Consider the following 20,271-nt stretch of genomic DNA (forward strand, 5'->3'; position numbering starts at 1 on the left):
TGTTTTTTGTTTTATTAAATAATGTCTACAGTTTATGTATTCCTGCAAGTTGAAATTGGGATTTGTTGCTTGAGATCTGGCATTATAAAAGATTTTTCAGGGGAAAATAATATTTACTACTGCTAAGTTAGTAGTCTGGTGATTTCTTGGTTCAAGAGAAAATCTTGTGTCGGAGTCATTTTCAAGAGTGCTCAATAAATACTCTCATATATAGTCAACAACTTACACAACCCAACTCATCATTCAACTCTAATTTTATTTTCCCTCTGTCAATTGAATTGAAAGAAACCATTTTGAAAAAAAAAGTTTTGATCTTTATGGTCATAATAATATTTTTATTATCAAGGAGGAATCCAATTCAAGTTCAAATTCTGCAAATATGGACGAATTAGTTTCAAGGGAGTCTCAGAGAGTCCTGACAAAGCTATGCTTCAAGTCTGCATGTCGATTCCGACAAGTATTAGCTTAGTTCATCTTCCATGTCCAATTAGTTGTCTTCTTCTATCTTATACATAGTCCATAATCCTCATTCAAGAATTATTTTTTTCCACCGTCCATTTGTCAATCGACCCTTTTAGTTTTCAGCGCTATAAAAACCACATCCTCTGTTCTCCACTACAGATTTGCTTTCTCCAAAATACCCTCCTCTGCTTTCTCTCTCTGTGTTTTTTTTTTCCTTGCAGAACAAAAATGGGGAAGCTTTGTTCTTTAAGGAACCTCTTTGTTCTGTCTCTGGCTCTTAATGCGAGTTTTCTGATGAGGGTTATGTACAAAGAAGGCTTAGGTCACTCCATTAATGACATATTTATGAACAAACGAGAAGGATGTCTTCTGGTTTCTTCTTCTTCTTCTTCACCATGTGCTACTGCTACTGCCACTGACACAGAAACCGACGAGGATAAAATTGTCAATCTTGATCAGTGAGTACCCACACTTCTGCTTTTTTGCCCTTTGTTGTAAATTAATACTTCTAATAACATACTGTTTATGTTGTGTCTAAATCTAGTTTGTTTTGTTGTGTTTACTGTTTTGTACTGGTCCATCAAAATCAACTCTGGTCTTCACTACTGATGAGAAAAATCAAAAATTATTATGAATATATGATGTTAGAATTTCTAATCATTAGATCTGCTGATGATATGTTAATGGACCCACCATCCATGCCTACCTCCCATTCCTTCTCGTGGATCTTAGATTCTCCATTTTAGTCAACTACTACTATATAGTATACCACTAACATTATGACTTTTTTCTTTTTTTTTAACACCCACATGCCATTGTCTACTTCCTTTCACTGAATCTTTTTCAAGTGGTAGCATTAATTAATTGAATTATTATACTAATGGATAGATCCTCGTATTTATACGTTTTAATTAATAAAGAATGTGGATGCATGCAGTGGCGACCCGACAATGTATGAGAATTACTGGAAACAGAATGGTGATAAGACGACAATAGTGATTCCAGGATGGCAATCTCTGAGCTATTTCTCGGATGCCAAGAGCCTTTGCTGGTTTTTGGAGCCTGAGTTTGCTAAACAAGTTGTTAGGCTGCACCAAGTTGTCGGCAATGCTGTGACGGAGGATCGTTACGTGATCGTCGGAACTGGTTCGACGCAGCTCTATCAGGCTGCACTCTATGCTCTCTCAGATCATCAATCTGATGAACCCACTAGTATCGTCTCGGCTGCCCCATACTACTCTGTCAGTGTTCTCTTCTCTCTTTGTTTAATGCTTGCATTATTGTGCTGAATTTTTCTGTCTATCTGTTTGTTTGTTTCTTTTATTTATGTTGGTTGGTGTCACGCTCACGCACGATGCTTTATTCCTGTTCGTATCTGAATAGGCAATGCTAGAAATCTCATTTTGTTTGTAATATTAACTTCTAATTTGATCTGAGTAAATCTTTTTGACATTGTAAATTGATGGAATCTACCATATTCAAATAAAATATTATCAAAATTTATTGCACGTTACGTCGTTACCTAATCTCACAAGTTTGTGTTACCAAATTTGGGATGTATAGAATTTGTCTAACTAAATAGAATACATGACAGCTTCGCTCGATCTTCTTTGTAACTTTTACCGGTGCAGTTGATGTTGCCCATATAATAATTTTTCATTCATGGTTAATCAACTGTTCTTAAATTCGTAGATGCATGTGGGAGTAGAAATCATAAGCTTGTTAGTATGATTTTCTGATTTTCCGAGAACACTGAATGATGATCGTCAAAAGAACACTGAATGATGAATAAGTGTTATATATCTTTATTCTTAAAATTGCATGCAAGAGCAAGTTTGTTATTTACAATGCTGATTTAGTTTCACTTCATTACTTTCCCAAACTAACATGCTATCTCATAATATTACATCATGACTCTGACTTTTCTATCTTATAATTAATACTTGCTTACTCACGGATATTGACTTGCTTTGCAGTCTTACCCAGCCATCACCGACTGTGTGAAGTCAGGACTCCATAAATGGGAGGGTGATGCCCACAAGTTCAAGAAGCCTGGTCCATTCATTGAGTTGGTGACAAGTCCCAACAATCCGGATGGATTCATCAGGCAATCTGTGGTCAACCGCACAGGTGGTGTACTGATACACGATCTCGCTTACTACTGGCCTCAATACACTCCAATAACCAACAAACCAGCAGATCACGATCTGATGCTCTTCACCGTCTCCAAATGCACGGGACACGCTGGTATGAGAATCGGGTGGGCCCTCGTGAAAGACCGAGTAGTAGCTCAGAAGATGGTCAAGTACATTGAGCTCACCTCCATTGGCGTTTCCAAGGACTCACAACTCAGAGCTGCTAAGGTACTGGAAGCTGTCTCTGATAGCAGCGGTAAAGAGGTTTGTGAGAGAGATTCCTTCTTTAAGTTTGCCTTCCACAGTTTGGAACAAAGGTGGAAGCAACTTAGAGAGGCGGTGAAGAAGAGTGGTTCGTTTAGCTTGCCCGAGTTTTCCTCTGGACATTGTAGTTTCTTGAAACGAGACTTTGAGCTCCAACCTGGTAACTAACAATTAACAAGCCTTCTTCATTCATTATTCAGATACCCAACCATATATATAGGTCCCTGTGGTTATATATTTACACGAGTTGGCCCCTTCTCCTTTTATTGTAGCATTTGCATGGCTGAAGTGTGAAGGAGAGATAGAAGACTGTGAAGGGTTCCTCCGGAGCAAGAAGATGATAACGAGAAGTGGGAAGCATTTTGGGGTGAGCCCAAAGTATGTGAGGATTAGCATGCTTGATCGCGACGCCATGTACAACCTATTCTTGTCAAGGCTATCAGCCATTAGGTTATGAGGTAGTGTACCATAGCCTGTAAATATCAGAGGAGAGGAAAGGAAAGAGGGAAACTACTTATTAAGTGAATATCAAGCATGCTCTATTTATAAGAAATATGCACTCTTTTTTTTCACCTTTAATCAATTTTCTCTGGTTTTATTATCTATCTGGAAATTCAATGAAATGAAGCAACTGTTCCATTCCATTGTTGCAAAGTTATAAATATTTGCTGAGAATCTGTTTCCTTCAATATGTTAATCAAAGAACACTTGAAGCCACAAGGAGCAACGAGACCATACTTGTATCAACGGATTTTACAGGAAAAAAAGAAAGAATGGCAGTTGAGATAGACTACATTTATTTACATGATCAAGAAATCAAGGATCAGAATTATGAAAACAGATCAAGGATATATTAAACCAACGTTTGAATTAAATCCCGCGATATTATCTATTACAGATAAAATCAGTTTGAATCTGAAGCAAAGTTTTAATGATGAATACTATATTATGTTGGTAGGACAATTATGTGGTCCTATCCAATATTACACCAGTCTGAGTTCATATTCACCAGCCATTGTTATGTATCTCACCCAAGGAAGAGTCTGATATGCACTTTTTTCGATGATCTTCAGGTATCGAACCTGTGCAGAAAGAAACTCGAAATCAGATGGGAAAATACAACTTAAAATAGGAAACCAAGTACTGTACTAGTTTAAAATCACTAGTAGACAACAAGTACAAAAAAGATTGTACCTGAATTCCTGAGACGGTAAAATATGGTATCTCGAACTTTACTCGGACAGGAGCCTTCCTCTCAGGAGTTGCTTCTTCAGCACTAACACTAGGTAGCTTGAAATCTGCTCTCAACATGTACTCCTACAACAATTCATTCAGATTTACGAACTTACAAGAAGAGAAAAGGCCTATTAATTGCTTTAGCAAGTAATTAGTAATGTTACATAATGACTTCCAAATTATAATATTCAAACCCTACCCTATTGCCAGGAAATGACCTGATATTCCAGACTACAGCATCATTCTCAGGAGCATAAAAAGCAGATCCCATTGATGTCCGAATGTTAGGATTTGTAGCATCCGACGGCACAGGCAACACTATTTCTACATTTGTTGCAGTGCTGTAAAACATTAAATAAATACAAAATAAATATCCCTTTAATGTGCTAATTTTCACTTGGAGAATTTATCCCAAGTAGGAACTTGCTGAGAATATAGCTAGAATGCAGTATAAATGTAGTTATGAAAATGGCACTCACCTGCGTTCTTTGAACTGGCTCCGAGCTTTCAACATGATTTCAATGCGACTTCTATTATGCTTTTCAATTTGTGCTTCCACCCAAATAAGAGGTTTAACCTGATACATAGACACGTCCAACTCAAATTCAAACTGGAAACAAAAGGATCCTTAAACAAGAAACTCCGAGAAAATAAATAAAATGCTGAGTCATTTTGTGATCATCCACTAGACATGGAAGATACAAAGATTCATGTATTTCAAGAGTATAAAACATTAGACATTACATATTGCATCATATAAAACCTTAACCTGAGTTGTAAGTCTGTACGTCATCAAATCAAAAGTCCCATCAGGTGGTATGAAGGATATAGTTCGATCATTTTCAAATCGAGCCAAACGCACACACCTAATGGGGAAAACAAGGTAAAATGGAACAAAAGGAAACAGGAAGCATAAGCATATGAGATTGAATAATAATTTTCACTTCAATCTATGAATATTCATGATAGCTTCAATGAAGTGGAAGACACACGAAAAACATCAACCTAAGAAGATGATGAGGTAACGTACTGATGAAACTTGATGTCATCCATGTCAATCGCCTTGCCTTTTGTTGTTCGACCTTGAGCCTCCAACAGTACTCTATCATTGAGGCCAAGCTTACACTCGGGCATACCACTATGATTGATAGCAAAATCTCAAAATTATGCTGAGTTTCAAAATAGCAACAATATACTAAAAGGATTTGTTTCGAAGAAGCACACATAATAAACACCAAGTGGATCTAATAAGGTTGGTACAGACCTCAAGTATGTTCTCATCTTGAGTGCCCCAGTAACATCCAAACGGATAATTTGTCCATTATTGTTGACAAGTAAGTTGATTCTTTCCACCACGTCCAGAAATACCTTATTAATTAAGTATAAAGAAAGCTTATACATCAAGGTTCCTTCAAATAATTAAGGTGGGGATTGGAACTTGAACCTACTTCATTTTTCTTGTATCTTATCCCTTCACTGCGCCATGATACAGCATTTGTGACAGCCATTGGAGGACGTTGCGTAACTTCCATCCTGTAAGCATCAGTCTTGATAAACTCGCTAAGGATTGCGGCTTCTGTGAATTGTGGGAAACCATAGTCCATTATTTCATCGAGCAATTCATACTGCCAAATGCAAACCTCAATGGTTACGTACATGTATGATGCATCCCCATTAATCTGAAAATTTTGGTTCCCTATTCAGAAAATATTTTCTTACCACGACGACAAAGTTATCTCTCAATGATTCCTCTTGAAACTCTTTGAAATAATGCTTAAACACCTAAACATACAGAATTGGATACTAAGATCATATACTCAAACAACAAATTAACACCCAAGACAAGACCTCTCAACATATAGAAATGAACATAAGATAAAATAATGTATGTTATATCCAAACGCTGCTTACATGGACTATACGGTGCAAAAACAGTAGAAGGCTGGCAGCATTACAGTTCTGTGTAGAGGCAACAACCAAATAAAGATTGTTGTGTTGGATAAAGAGGTAAGTGACACCATTGTCGAAGACTATAGGATCTCGCGACTGAGGATCACCCTGGATATCAATCAAGGAGACCACATATCAATTAAAAACCCAATATTTCTAATCTGTTGCAGAATACTTCTTCATAAAGAATACTGATAGAAATAAAAATCACGATACAGAGGATGAACAAAAAGAGACCTCTTTTTCGATGAGCTTGGTGAAGAATCGCTCGGTTCGAACAGCAGAGACATCGCCACGATAATCGCGCCAAATCAAGACACGACCTTTGATGTCCAAGAGGAAGAGCGCTGAAGCAGCGCCAGACATTGATAACAACAATTGATGCCAACAAAACTAGTAATCGAAAGTAGTAGTAATTTGAATGGATTGGAGATCTCTGTTTTGGTAATTTGGTTTCGTACATTTTGATGAGTATCTCTGAACAATAGACACCTGCAACTCTGGCTGCAATGTAGGAGACAATGAGACCGGTTCAGCCGTGGGTTGAATTTTGGTCCATTCATGCTTTTACTAATCTAATAAGTCTGTATAGCTTTTGTAGTATGCTGAAGAACATATAAAATTCATACTACTAGACTTGCGAGAGCAACTATTGTCAATGATTTTTCTGAACCAGAAATGCTAAATACGGAGATGAGAAGAATAGGTGTGAATGTGTGTATGTTTGGGAGTTAGGCAACTACAATAATGGTTTTCGCATTTAACGGCCGTTAGGCGTTAGCTAGTTGAGAGGGACTAAATATAACGTGTAAAATGACTACAGGGACATATTGCCCCAATTTGACCACTGGGGGTGAATTTATTCAATTAAATCAAACATTAGGGATGAATTTATGGGTTCGACCATTAGGATAAACAATATGGGCCCGCAGGGACTAGGCAGTCACTACTTTGCCTACACTTATCTGAGCCCAATAGATTGGGTTGGGAATTTGTAAAAGTCGGCCCATTATCAATTTCTACGCTATTTTAGTTACTCCCATATGTTATTTTTCATAAAGATTGTAACTCGATCAGATGATCAAAATGCCATTGGAGCAAGACATGATTCGTTTCTTTCGATCGTATAAAAGAACTAATTTAATTCGATTTTCTGAGAAGACCAAACTTTACATCATCACTTGAACTTGAACAACAAGGCCATCGACTTGATAACATAATTAACCAGCGAAAAAAGCAAATTTATAATAAATTATCTTACAAGGAGGAAACATTAAATTAAAAAGAACAAAACCAGACAGGATGAACATAAGAGAGACATACACACACTGATTGCCTTCTTTTTTTATTACATACACAAACTTAAAAACACTATATAACTCTCAAATTAAAGACTTAATTGCAATATTGCATGCACCCACAAATTACAAAACAAGTCTCTATTTTCAAGTCTTGGTAGCTTCTTGACCCTTACCTTGGACGGCATGGCCCACATCCCTAGCCTTCTGTCCGACCTGGCCGGCTGTGTCCTGCACGCGCCTCTTTGCATGCTCCATGTGCTCCGGCAGGGTTCCACGCATGTGTCGGACGTAGTTGACCATCCACGACATGGAGGAGAGGGCGGTGATCCCGAAAGCTCCGGATGCCATGAAGCCGCATACGGCCAAGCCGATGGTGATGGCGGCGGGGACGAGGACGGGGCTGAAGATGATGAACAGAGGAAAGGTGACGCAGAGGCCGAGGAGGGTGAGGGTGAGGGCTGTCCCGGCGAAGAAGAGGAGGGTACCGCCGACTGGGAGGAGAGCTACGACGGCCAACACTTTGGAAGCGGAAGGACGAGTCTCTTGAATCTTGCCTTTGAGGCCTTCCATCGGGTGTTGCTCGTGTGTACCGTGCATTTGAAGGCGTGGATCACGGCGGACGTCAGCCATAGTGGGCGGATCGATGAATTAATAAGGATATTCTTGGTATTGACGGATTGATCAGGAAAGAAATATTTGCTGATAATAATAAGTGAATTCAGCTGGAGATGGGAGGTTTTAGATTTAAAGAGTAAGAAGAGGTGACACGTAGGAGGAGCGATGACACGTAGGAGAGATTGTGCCACGTGTTGGAGAAAGGGTGCGTCAGTTTTGCATGGGAAAGTTGTCGTGTTTTAAAGCATTAAGTTTCCTTTTGCTTTTTGTTGGCTTCTGGATTCGATGTGCTCAAATTTTTGGAGTTACTGCTTTGAGATATGAGCCTCTCCGGCTCTCTCCCTATTTTGTTCCAAAATGTAACGGCACCTTATTTTCAATTTTGTTTGATGTTTTGTTCACTCTTGAAGGTTATGAATTGGAGCATTAAAAAAAAAATAAAAAAATTATGAATTGGAGTATACAAACCGACGGAGCTAGGATTCGATTTTAGTGGATTTAAATTATGAATGTAATAATTAAATTTTTAATTTTATGAGTCAAATAATTTTAATAAATTTAAATTAATTTTAAAAATAAATTTAAATTAATTTTAAAATGAAAATTTAACTAATTTTTCGAATTATAAAGGATTCATTGAATCAGGAGTAGCTCCATCCCTCGTAAACTGCATCATCAAAAGAAAAAAAGGGATTTTAGCGTATAAAAAGAAAAGGTTTGAGGACTTTAAAAAATATAAAATTTAGGCCAATTTTCTAAATAATTATCCCCTATGGCAAAAATAAATATCAAATGTGTTGAAAATTAAAGTTTGTTAGAAATTAATTCATGAGTAAAAATGTTTGGTTTACAATTATAAGCATTGATATATGGATGGATTGAACCATTGTATACACAAAACAATTTTAATAAATTCTTAATACAATCTATTTATATTCTCAAAATCTATTTTTTAAGAATCGAATTCATGACCTCTTATAAAAAGACAAAAATCATAATTATTAGATCACGTCTTGATTGTCATTTTAATAAATATATTAAAATTTTCATTTAAAAATAAAATTGCATATCAAATCCGGTTTGACATGGTTTGAGGTTAGAAGATATATTTTTAAAAATGGTTTGAAGATTATGAAATTAGATATGAAAAAGGTTTTTTGATATCAAATTGGTCAAGAACGGAATTCATTTGAAAAAAAAAAACAATCGGATCAAAGTAACACTAAAAATAAAGTGTTTCATGAAATTAGATTGTGTTGTTTCAATTGAGAGACGCTCTTTCAAAACAATGCATATAAATATGAAATGATTGAAACCATTTCATTCGGCATTATTTCTTTCAAATAAAATTTATTTTGTGATGAGAATCGGGGGTATGGTTGCTTCGATTCATAAGAAATATTTAATAAAATTTCGAAGGAAAGCTACACATAATGCAAGTAGTAGCATAGTGGAGACATTATTTTCTTAAAAATGTTGATCCCACTAACAATATCTAAATTTCCATATAATAAAGTATTTTAAGCATTTTAATGTGATTATCTCAACAAAAAAAAAAAGCATTTTAATGTGAACATCAAGCAGACATCAAAGTTGTTCAAAACAAAACCAACGGTAAAATTTGTACTGAAGGAACAAAAAGGTTCTTTAGAAATTATTTGGGCTCAGCATTAAGGCCCAATTGAACAATCGATCAAATGTGTCCAGCAGCCTGGTCAAGGAAGGGCCCTATGTAAGTACTAGCGGCGACCAACGTTTCCACTCTCCCTTCTCCAGTTACCACAGTCAGGTCAATATAATCATATAATCAAAATTATTTTCCAACAGCTCGAAAAATCATTAATTAACCTTAAAAATATTGATAATACTGTAATACTTTAATGCACCTTAAAAAAGAACCATTAATGCTATAATCTCCATTAGTTGGAGGCAAATCCAAATCCAGTGCATATATTCGCTTTTACAAAGTCAAAACCTGCCAATATTCGGAAATTGAAAATTTTCGGCGCTAATGATTGCATTAAAAATTGCCATTCATCAATTTAGCAATCAAAAGCCTTAATCTTGATTCTCTTTATCAAAAGTCAGATCACAAGATATATATTAAAGCGGCTGCGCTGCTCGGATTATACTTTGAACCATCTCCATGATATTCTTATATTCTCCAAATCTGGACATATATATAAGAACACAGTACTAAATCTGAGATTTAGGGCTCAATTAAAAAAAGAAAGATTTCCTCGTTCTATTTAGTACGTATAAAATAGAAATAATTAAAGCATTGTATATATTCTTTAGCCATACTCTTGTTTAATATTTGTAGTTTAAAGTATAATCTCTCCTTAGTGACAAACATCATGGTCTTCATCATTGGTGATCTGACAAAAGAGCAACTTTATGCATAAAATATAAAAAAGAATTTGAGTTAATATATAGTACTATTAATTAGGGATTAGAGTATAAAACTTCTATATACATGGTATTGCCCTAGCTAGTGATATAGGACGTGCCAATACTCACCTCCTTAAAATACAATTTAAATATCGTACAAAACAAAATTAGTTTTGTTATTCAAATTTCAAAAATTTTATAGTATGAGTCTTTATTAATCGGTTAATGTTGTTTTTTTATAATTTGAAGGTCATGAATTCGAATCATAATAATTTTTTTATGAATGTTATGTATTAATACATCCTCCTCGTATCCTCCAAAACGATAACTCTTAGCAACCCGGAATCTGAAAATTCTGAATTAAAGATAGACTATTTAGATCATTTGAAAATCTAGTACCTGGACACGTCTAGAATTTGTGATAGCTAGCCTTGGCCGACAAGTAGGCAAGAATTATTGCTAGGAAACTGTATTTCAAAGCGTTAACTGCGTGTATATAGTACAGTATTTCATAAAAAATATACATATATATGCACGTACTCTAGCTGTATTTTTTGCTGTTTCGAAGTCAAGATGATTATATCTGAAACTGTTCTGTTTAAGACAAAACAAGTTTCAAATATCATTCTCGAAAAGTCCTATTACAAATTTTACAATTTCGGCCGAGATTGATCAATTAATAAATACATGATATGTATATGAACAATACTAGTCTTGTCTTGGAGAGAGAGAGAGATAAATTTAATAATTGAATCGTATCAAAACTAAAAGACAGAAATAATGAGACATATACTATATGTACAAAAACCCAAAGCCCCATGAAGTTAAATTTGAATATAGATTGATCGAAGAAGAGGAAATTCGTGCGTGTATGTGTTAAGAGGAATCATGATATATGTTTTGGTAGGGGGCACTGTTTAATTGAAGTAGTAGTAGAATATATACTTATACATATAATTAATAGGACCCCACATTTTTGTGCAGTGCACCCCTTGTCTTTGCCTGCCATCTTTCACCTGCTCTATTTCATTCATTTGCTTCTCTCCCACGTCTTTGCAGTAAAAATAATATTATTCATCAATCAATATTTATAAAATTAAATCCCCTCTTTACCTAACTTTACCTATACTTATTGTAGCTAGCTAGTAGGAAAATATTGTACAATTTATTAAATGAAGTAACGAACCCTTAAAAACATTACATATGTGGGAGCTGTGATGATAGGTTTAGCCTTCCTCAGGATTTTCATCTTCAAATTTGAAAAGTTTAAATATTTATTCCTACCTAGTACTCGTTCCGTCTTTAAATATATGTTATTTTGACTTTTATGTCGATGAATTGATATATTTAAATAATAATTATGACCAGATACATTATGTCGATGAATATTCCTTCTTAATGGTGGATCTAAGAATTTTGAACACTTGAGGCATAGTGCATTCTAAATAACATTAACGAGTCCCACCACAATTTTTAATCGGTATTGTATTCGATTATGAAAGAAAATCAAATTTGCTAGTTATAAATTATTATACATCATATTGATCAACCTATACTTATCACGATAAAACTCACTCTAAAAATTATATTTTGAGTCAAAATAAATAAATTCAATTCAATTATATTACCGAATACCAATTGACATATAGAATGATAAATTTTATAATGCTTGTATAGAAACTGAAGCATTTAATGATTAGAAGAAAAAAACAATTCTAAAAAATGTTCATTTATCTTAGCAAATACCATTGAGATTTGAGGAAAAAGTAAATAAAAATGAGACAAATGTTATATGAAAGACTCAAAATAAGTGAACATGTATTGGATAAATGGGGCAATTTGATTTAATATTGACTTTTTTTTTTTTGAAGATAATTTAATATTAGACTTAAACCCTTAATTTTTATCTTTTATTTTTAAGTCATTGCTTGGGAGCATATGCCCCCCTAGTGTAAATCCGCCATTATTCTTTATGATCAATTTTAAATGCCATTTTGTGAATTCAAGGCACCTTTTATAAAAATAAAAAATCCAATCATACTTTTTATCTATTTCAATATGTTAATAATATGTATGACCTAATAAATTAGGTCTAAAAGTAGTCTCTTATGCATAATTTTTATTACGCCTAAATTAATTTAAAGGAACGGATGAAGTGTATAGAATTTGAACGAGTCAAATCAAAGTCATTGATTTCATCAATCACTACATAAATCCATGATCCGGAGATAGTAATAATGGCAGTAGACTGGAAACAAAAAAGGGTCAGAGGACAGAGATTTGGTTGAATGATCAAAATTAATTAAAAAATATATATTTGAGGGGAAACTAAGACAAGTAATTGGTCAAAAGTTTGTGGGGGATGAAATGGAGAGGACAAACGACGTGAGTCCATCCATCTGATCACTGCTCAACTGGGACTGAGAACAGAAACTCAAATCCAGAGATGATCGTTTTATTGAAAGAAAGAGAGAGGACACTTTTAACTTTTCGTGTTTAAGTATTTATAGTCACACATAGCATATGTATACTTAAATGAGAGAGAGAGACCGACTGACACTAACTAAAGGAGAAACAGGAAGAGATGGATGTAAAGAAGTACTATTCCTACTACACTATATGATCATATACAAGCAACAACGACAGTTGATTGCAAGCGTGTGGTTAAACAGATCAGAGAAATTCTATATAAAAGACTGAACAGACACTTGCCTGAGAGCTCTCTGATTGCAAGTAAGGAAGAATGAAATGAAATGAAAGAAACTCCATTCAATTAGTACTATCTATTTCACACTCGAAGAAAATAAGGAAAATTAATACTATAGTATAGTCCCTTCACTTCTAAATTATAAATATTCTTGGTACATGAGTATCAGTAAATGTATAATTATCTCCCACTTGTCCAAAATAAATACTTCTTCACTTTCATTTCTTGGTGCATTGAGATTTGGAGATAATATCAAAAAGTAACCCTAAAAATTTAAGGGAAAAAATACACATTATGAGGGTGTCGTGTCTGATCGTCAAAAAAAATAAGGATATCATGTCTAAAACAAGACGAAATATACTTCATACACAAAACGAACATATTTTAAGGACAAAAAAAATAGTTATCTTTCATTGCCACAAATTAACCTGGTACTGTTTAATATTGATGTACATACACGAGTCCAAAAATGAGAAGTTTATTTTACATATATAAGTCGATCGACCCTCACTATACAAGAAACATAGATCTGCGTCATTGAAATTTTGTCGTAGATATATAGAATGCCTGCGTTTCTCATGTAGTGCCTTAAGTCTGAATAATTTATGGCATAAATCAGATGACATACATACTTATTTTATTTATGTATCATGCCATGAGAGTGTGATGACCATATCTTTCTCATGAATGTGATGATCAAATAAGAAATACATGCATACACAATGCAATCAAGGAAATCAATAATATCATGATGAACTTATATATAGATGAGGCCGAAGTGACAGAGAAAAAATTCATTAGGAAAATATAAAATAATCCAATCAAGATATTGACCTAATTTTTCGATATTTCTCCTTGTGGAAGCCGGGGTTCGATTATGGGAGTAATAACAAAAAAAAGAGAAAATATAAAAGAAAAGGTAAGAATTAATGTGAGGAGTAATAAACAAAGTTAATTAAGAGGGAGATATAGAGATGGAGGTGTACTGTGTCATGGAATTTTTTTTACCTAAGGTTTCTCTGTGCTGTCAATGAATGCTTTGAAAGGAGAACAGTGAATTAGGAGGACAAGCAATAACACATAAGAGAAGAAATTAAACCCTTTGAACTACTTTACATATCGGATCCAAAGAGACCTCTTATAACTATGCTCAATATTTTAGTAACATAGAAATTCGATTTTGAAACAAAATGGAAAAACATTGAATTTACATCAGAAGTTCAAGAACAAAATTTCTTAATAACCATTAAGCTGATCTTTAAAAACAAAGTACCCATTAATCTTTTCATGTCTTAATTAAGCATATGTCTTGCCTCGCTGTAATACTTTGAGTTAGATTTTTCTTTTCCCTCTTTATTAAGTATGATATGAAATGAAAGCCTACTTTTTTATAAAATCTACGCACAGAGTTCAGTGAATCTGGATGATCTGAATTTTTATTTTTTTTTGAAGAAAGTAAGACGGTGGTCCAACAAGGCAAGCCGAAAGAGACTTGGAAGGTATAGTCTAAAGTTGGACTAAATGCATGCTAATTAAGAGAGATACAGGAGAGAAAGTCATCTTGAACATGAACATCAATGTTTATTTCATTTATTATTCCTCAAAGCAAGCATATAATAATGAAAAATAAACAATGGAAGACGACTTGAATACAGCAACTCCACATGACTGCATATTAATGACTCAATAGATCATAGTATAGCCTCACACTTGTCGACATAGCCCTTATTTAGGTCTCCAAACTTCAAACGGAAAAACACACAGTACATCACTATATTACATATTATAAAATCCATTCTTTAATATGAGATCGACAACTCAATTACTCTAAACTGGTAGAAAGTCTGGGAAAATAGTAGACGACCCTTTTGAGTGTTCTATAGCTACATGAAGACTCCATGTGAGGCTATATATTTTAAAAGGCAACCCCCAATTCCAAACCTTACTAATAAATTACTATATATAAATATAAATATATATAGAAGAGCTAGCATACCAAGTGAGAATGAGAGAGAGAGAGGGTCTTCATTTCTTATCTCAAAACCCTAGAGATGGCCTTCTCCTCCATCATTGATGGTGTGATGATCACTCCAGGGAAGAGTATATGGAAGTGAGTAAGTTGGAGTGAGTGGCTGGTGATGATAAAATGCTGCTTCTTCATTTCCCATCATTCTTCGGCTAAATTCCATCGGCCTCTGCCGGGGAACGACGTTGAGCGGTTGAAGGGGGTTTATTACGGTTGCGGCTGGAAGGCCCGAAGGAATCTCGTTGCAGGCGAATCGGAACAAGTCTGCATTCGCTGCATCGAGTTCCTTCTGAAGCCTTTGAACTTGTCTCTGAAGGAAAGAGATGGCTCCGACGCAGCCGTAGACCGGGTCCCTTATTCTGGCCTCGGCTTCGTAGGCGAGGGAGTTGACGGCATCCTCTCTTTGGTGCGGGAGGAGTTCATTGAGAAGCTTAGTCACGTTGCTTGCGCCAAAGATTTTGTGGACATTGGCGAATTTTTGGGGTTCCTCTGGTGGGAAGTATGGAGCAAAGATGCAACCTGGCATGCATTTCCTTCTCAAAAACTTGCAAGCAGCACAAGGTGAGTTGTATGAACTTGATGAAGCCATCTTCCTCCTGTATCAATTGAAATTTCTCATCATTAATTAAACTAAAATTTTAATGTGTATATCTTTTTCTATTCGTTTGTGTGACTTAAGTAGTCACTCTGTCTCCCTTCTGTTTCTTCGACTGCCCTTCTTCTAGCTACTTCTTTTAAACATAAATTTAAATGTTTTTTTACCTCTAGGGTTTTCCTGATTTTTTATTTTTCTACATGAAGTTTTAGATGATGAGTAGAATGTACGATTTAAAAGAAAATAAAAATACACTATAGTTTAATTATGCACATGCATTTTCTTGTGGGTTCAGCTTAAATCTGGCCGGAACTGCCACTTTAATTCTTTCTTTGTTAACATGATTATAGATGCACACATGTGTGTAGATTGCTGTTTCCTCTGCCATATACAGTGCTTTAATTTCATCTTTTAGCTAAGAGAGAATTAAAAAAAATAAACAACTTTTGATCCGATTCTTACTAACATTCAATCTTGACCACAGCCCACCGGACTCTCTCCATGTCACACCCTTGATTTTGGGGTTATAATTTTGTCTTCTCTGTATAATATATAGCACTGATCATCATCGACTCTCTCTTTCACTTAGACACAACAGACTATGACACATACACAAAATTTAATTACTGAATTTGGAAGATGTTGTATTAGGTCCGAAATATATATGCTTTTGATCTTTTGAGATCTGACATTAGGAACTCACCATGATTGAAGAAAGTTATACCCTAAATTGAAGGCTTTAAATTCTTAAAAGGGTTTCCTGTAGTATCTCTTTAGATCATTTAGGCTTATTACCATAAAATAAAAGACACGAAAAAGAATGTATGCATAAAAGGAGGAAAAAAAAGCAGCTATAAAAAAGTATACGTGTTACCTGCTTGTGATCTAGGTTTTTCTTTGATAAGAGTAACTTTTTTACTTTTTTTTTTCTTTCTTTCCCTTCTTGAGAGAACTTCAAAAGATTGATTATATAAGCTCAAAGGGTTGATGAGCCTTAAAAAAGGAAACCCTAATTATAAGCTTATAAGAAGTTAAGAGAGAGAAAGTGTGTTTGTGGGGTGAGAGAGATAGGGAGAATTGGCCCTGCAAATTTCAGTGACCAAAAAGGTATCAAGAGAGAAGGGAGAAGGCAAAGAGCATTTAGTGGATGGAGAAGATTGAAGGCAAAAGACAAAGGCAATAAATGGGAGGTACACTAAAGAATGACTATGACCTTGCATCTAATAATAATATCATTCAAATGCATGTGGGGATCTCTTCCCATATACATTTCATCCTTCATTTGTATAATTCCCCATGCATTTAGACGCACTATTATACCTTTTTCATATGCTAAATACTATTTTAAACCATACACTAAACACATATTAAGATGCTTAGTACAATGGTAATTAGTATGCATTTGCATATATACAAGTTGGAGAAGTAAAAGTACTTGTTTAAAAATGCCATTCTGGTCGCCAAAAACAGCTCGGGAGCAATTTTCGTGAATACCCTGAAAATTAATTAATTAGTAAGTTAATTAAATACTAATTTAGAGTCATAATACTAAAAAAATTACATGTATGAGAATTGGGAAGCCAATTCTATTACCTTTGTATTCAGGGAAAGCTTTGTAAAAGGTGTAATTGATGGTGATGATGTTGGTTGCCAACTTGGGCAGTAAAAATCAAAGTGAAATTTACTCAAATTGCGCAAAAATGTCTTTGCTTTGCCTCACAGTTGAACAAACCGCATCCATATATATACAAGGAATTGGTGGTAACTTGCCTCTCCTGGATAAAATCTTGTTCATTTCAAGGAGACAAACTTATATATATATATACACACATATATATTACTGACCGTTGCACTCGGGAAGGGTGTTAATTTCTTCATCTTGGATAAATATTCCGATTCTCAAAATTGGGATTTTGTTGGATGTAAAAGAGAAAGGAAATCCGCAAATTTGGTGCATTCCGGGATCACTATAATTAGATTGGTATTGTACTTGAAGGTTCGTTACTACAAATTCACTAACTACGCTCATATGATAGATCATAATATTGGTCGTCTCAATTAAGATAACTTCCGGAGACCGAAACTCTTAATCCTCCAAATTAGATAAAACAGTAGGTGTTATTGAAAACATTTTCTTCAACTAGACTACCGAAACGAATTATAACGTCTCTATATGTGAATGTACTTTACTAAACCAGTTCCTCTTCCGCTTTCATTAATTTATTTTCCAATTGCGGTCACGCGGCTAATTGGATGTCTTTAAAAGATATCAACTCCCAATTATCGATCTAAGTTAGAATTAGGTTTGTTAATTAATGTAATTAATTAGAAATAGAACTTGCACGGATTGTAGCTCCTTAATCATATATAACATGTAGAAGTACTATATAGTGTTCATATATATAGTGTGGTTATGATCATAGCTTTACCTAGCTACACATATGAAGTATTTATGTCGGAGATGTATATGTTACGGCTGCTACCTAGGCTTCTGTTAGGAGTTGTAAAGAGAGAATTTAAAAGTAGTGATGTGAAAAAGTGCTTTAAAGCGACACCTTGACTTGATAATCCATTGAAAAGGAAAAACTGGAAACGAACATATCATCACATTCAATTTCATGTATTGACTTCAGTCAGCGACTGAAAATCCGGTGATCAAGTACTTGAAAAGCCAGTTTGAAAAATAATTTAAACCTCAAATCCCCAAAATTCTTGCAAAAATAGTCAACATAGGTTAACATATGAAACGACTACTCGGACGTATAAATTAATAATTGAATACATTTTTATGTATAAAGTTTTCTACACACAGTGTACTGATGAGCCATATCATGATCAATTAGGTTTGTGTGGTGAAGGAGTCAACTCAACTCAATCGACTTGATATAAATTATTCTGTTTTAGTATTCCTCTACTTGTTTATGATCTGACCATTCATGTGAAAACGTTGCTCAATATCTGGGTTTGTTTATTTTAGCATAGTTTATTTAATAAGAACTGTATATTAAAAAAGGACAAATTAAAATTATATATGGATGGAGATGGATAATTTAATAAAGCTGTGATAAATATGAAGGACAATAATCAAAGTCATCAGCAGTATGATGATATGATGTGTGATCGATCTCTGTTGTAGCTCTGTGAATGTAACAGGCTGAATCTATTTGCATTTTCAGAAGAACAAGAGAAAATAGTTGCATTTCTCTGTTCATTAAAATTGCTACTAAAAATATATATTAATTAATAGCGGAATTGCAATAATTTCTGTTGCTAGTTCTTGTCATCTCTAACAATTTTCTGGAATAATTTTCACAGCAATTCCAGTCCTGCGGCCATTATAATTATCTCAAACATATCATTCTTCTTATATATATATTAATATTAATATCAAAATATATATAATATATGTATTGTAATTATATATACATGAAAATATTATGTGACATCCTTCACAGAGTTCTCGAACTCTCTTTGTAATATTAATTTAATTTTCTTGGATGAATTGTTAAATCATAGTTATAAAAGTTGCCATATGCACAGTACTCCTAAAGCATTTAAATTTGTACTTATTGATGAACAATTGATCAATGTTACTTGAATTTGGTTGTATTAACCTATATATCCGTTCCAGGATTCTATTTATGTTCGTTCTTACATGATACATATTTGTTGGTATCGTAAATGAGTGAACATATAACAAAATTTGGAGTTTTATGAATTAGCTAGATTCAAAATCTTGCATCATGCGTAGGAAACATCTAATTGTTATAAGAATCTATTTTTCTGAAGTAAAATATCCCACTTGTTGGCCAAAGCATGCACTATTGAATTTGACAAAGTGATGGACGTGACTCCAATTTTGATACAATACAAGATTAGAGAATTATTGTTGGACCATGAACAACTGCCGGCAGCCAGCTGCTGCTCATACACATATCATATACGCATATTCTAGCTAGTAGTAATTGATTGAAACCTAAATTATTCATCATGGTAAAAAAGAAGAAAAAACACTTTTAAAACATTGATTAACTAGTCATGGCGTCCTTTAGATTCTTCCTGTTTTCACAACCTAAGGTAATATTTATATACATGATCATTTTTTATTTAAGTTTGACCAAAACCCTTTGTTTGACTACACCAAACATATATGCAAGTCAAGAATATATGGCACTCAAAAAAGAAATAAATGATTGTCCTTAGAAACATCACGAACACGAGGCTTGTTTCTACACCAGTCTTTGTAAGTGATGATCAGTGAGTGTATGTGAAAATTAGTGATACACGAAATACGCATAGTCTGTAAGATGGGTTGCTTTCAGGAGTTCAATTTATGTCACTAATAGAGCCACATAGAGCTGACAACATGATAGTGACACTTTATAATATGGAAAATGTTTGATTTCTTTTTGGGAAGAATATATATCATCGATCAAATTTATAATAAGTTGTTGTTATGCATGGCCCCCTCTACTCTAGCTAGGTTATTCTAGTTATTATTAATATAAGTACTACTAGTAGTGTAATAATACAATGAAAGAAAGATAAATAAAAAATTATCAAGTCTAGTATATGTAGTTAACCACCAA

General features: G+C 34.3%; 3 protein-coding genes across 3 annotated transcripts; 1 reads left to right on the forward strand and 2 right to left on the reverse strand.

Moving 5' to 3' along the window:
* Positions 1–690: 690 nt before the first annotated feature.
* On the forward strand, positions 691–3,318 carry LOC139883407 (tryptophan aminotransferase-related protein 2-like). The gene is made up of 4 exons (XM_071867586.1): positions 691–920; positions 1,400–1,703; positions 2,439–3,021; positions 3,134–3,318. The coding sequence occupies exons 1-4, from the start codon at positions 691–693 to the stop codon at positions 3,316–3,318; spliced, it is 1,302 nt and encodes a 433-aa protein (XP_071723687.1).
* A 526-nt stretch (positions 3,319–3,844) lies between these two features.
* On the reverse strand, positions 3,845–6,413 carry LOC139883401 (AP-1 complex subunit mu-2-like). The gene is made up of 11 exons (XM_071867581.1): positions 6,285–6,413; positions 6,009–6,155; positions 5,817–5,879; positions 5,546–5,722; positions 5,362–5,465; positions 5,128–5,235; positions 4,867–4,963; positions 4,577–4,674; positions 4,297–4,438; positions 4,056–4,178; positions 3,845–3,943 (listed from the first exon to the last, which is right to left on the reverse strand). The coding sequence occupies exons 1-11, from the start codon at positions 6,411–6,413 to the stop codon at positions 3,845–3,847; spliced, it is 1,287 nt and encodes a 428-aa protein (XP_071723682.1).
* An 8,693-nt stretch (positions 6,414–15,106) lies between these two features.
* Positions 15,107–15,676, reverse strand: LOC139883400 (protein LATERAL ORGAN BOUNDARIES). The gene has a single exon (XM_071867579.1). The coding sequence runs from the start codon at positions 15,674–15,676 to the stop codon at positions 15,107–15,109; it is 570 nt and encodes a 189-aa protein (XP_071723680.1).
* Between the last annotated feature and the right edge of the window lie 4,595 nt (positions 15,677–20,271).

Source organism: Rutidosis leptorrhynchoides, unplaced genomic scaffold (assembly GCF_046630445.1).
Source record: "Rutidosis leptorrhynchoides isolate AG116_Rl617_1_P2 unplaced genomic scaffold, CSIRO_AGI_Rlap_v1 contig392, whole genome shotgun sequence".
Lineage (NCBI taxonomy): Eukaryota > Viridiplantae > Streptophyta > Magnoliopsida > Asterales > Asteraceae > Rutidosis > Rutidosis leptorrhynchoides.

What these genes read in the sequence shown, in the direction of transcription:
- LOC139883407 (XM_071867586.1), top strand. Translation starts at nt 691, where the DNA reads ATGGGGAAGCTTTGTTCTTTAAGGAACCTCTTTGTTCTGTCTCTGGCT. An exon ending in AAAATTGTCAATCTTGATCA is followed by an intron (nt 921 to 1,399) that starts GTGAGTACCCAC and finishes GGATGCATGCAG; the next exon opens with TGGCGACCCGACAATGTATG. An exon ending in AGACTTTGAGCTCCAACCTG is followed by an intron (nt 3,022 to 3,133) that starts GTAACTAACAAT and finishes CTTTTATTGTAG; the next exon opens with CATTTGCATGGCTGAAGTGT.
- LOC139883401 (XM_071867581.1), bottom strand. Translation starts at nt 6,413, where the DNA reads ATGTCTGGCGCTGCTTCAGCGCTCTTCCTCTTGGACATCAAAGGTCGT. An exon ending in TAAGATACAAGAAAAATGAA is followed by an intron (nt 5,466 to 5,545) that starts GTAGGTTCAAGT and finishes TTAATTAATAAG; the next exon opens with GTATTTCTGGACGTGGTGGA. An exon ending in AGCCAGTTCAAAGAACGCAG is followed by an intron (nt 4,439 to 4,576) that starts GTGAGTGCCATT and finishes AATGTTTTACAG; the next exon opens with CACTGCAACAAATGTAGAAA.
- LOC139883400 (XM_071867579.1), bottom strand. Translation starts at nt 15,676, where the DNA reads ATGGCTTCATCAAGTTCATACAACTCACCTTGTGCTGCTTGCAAGTTT.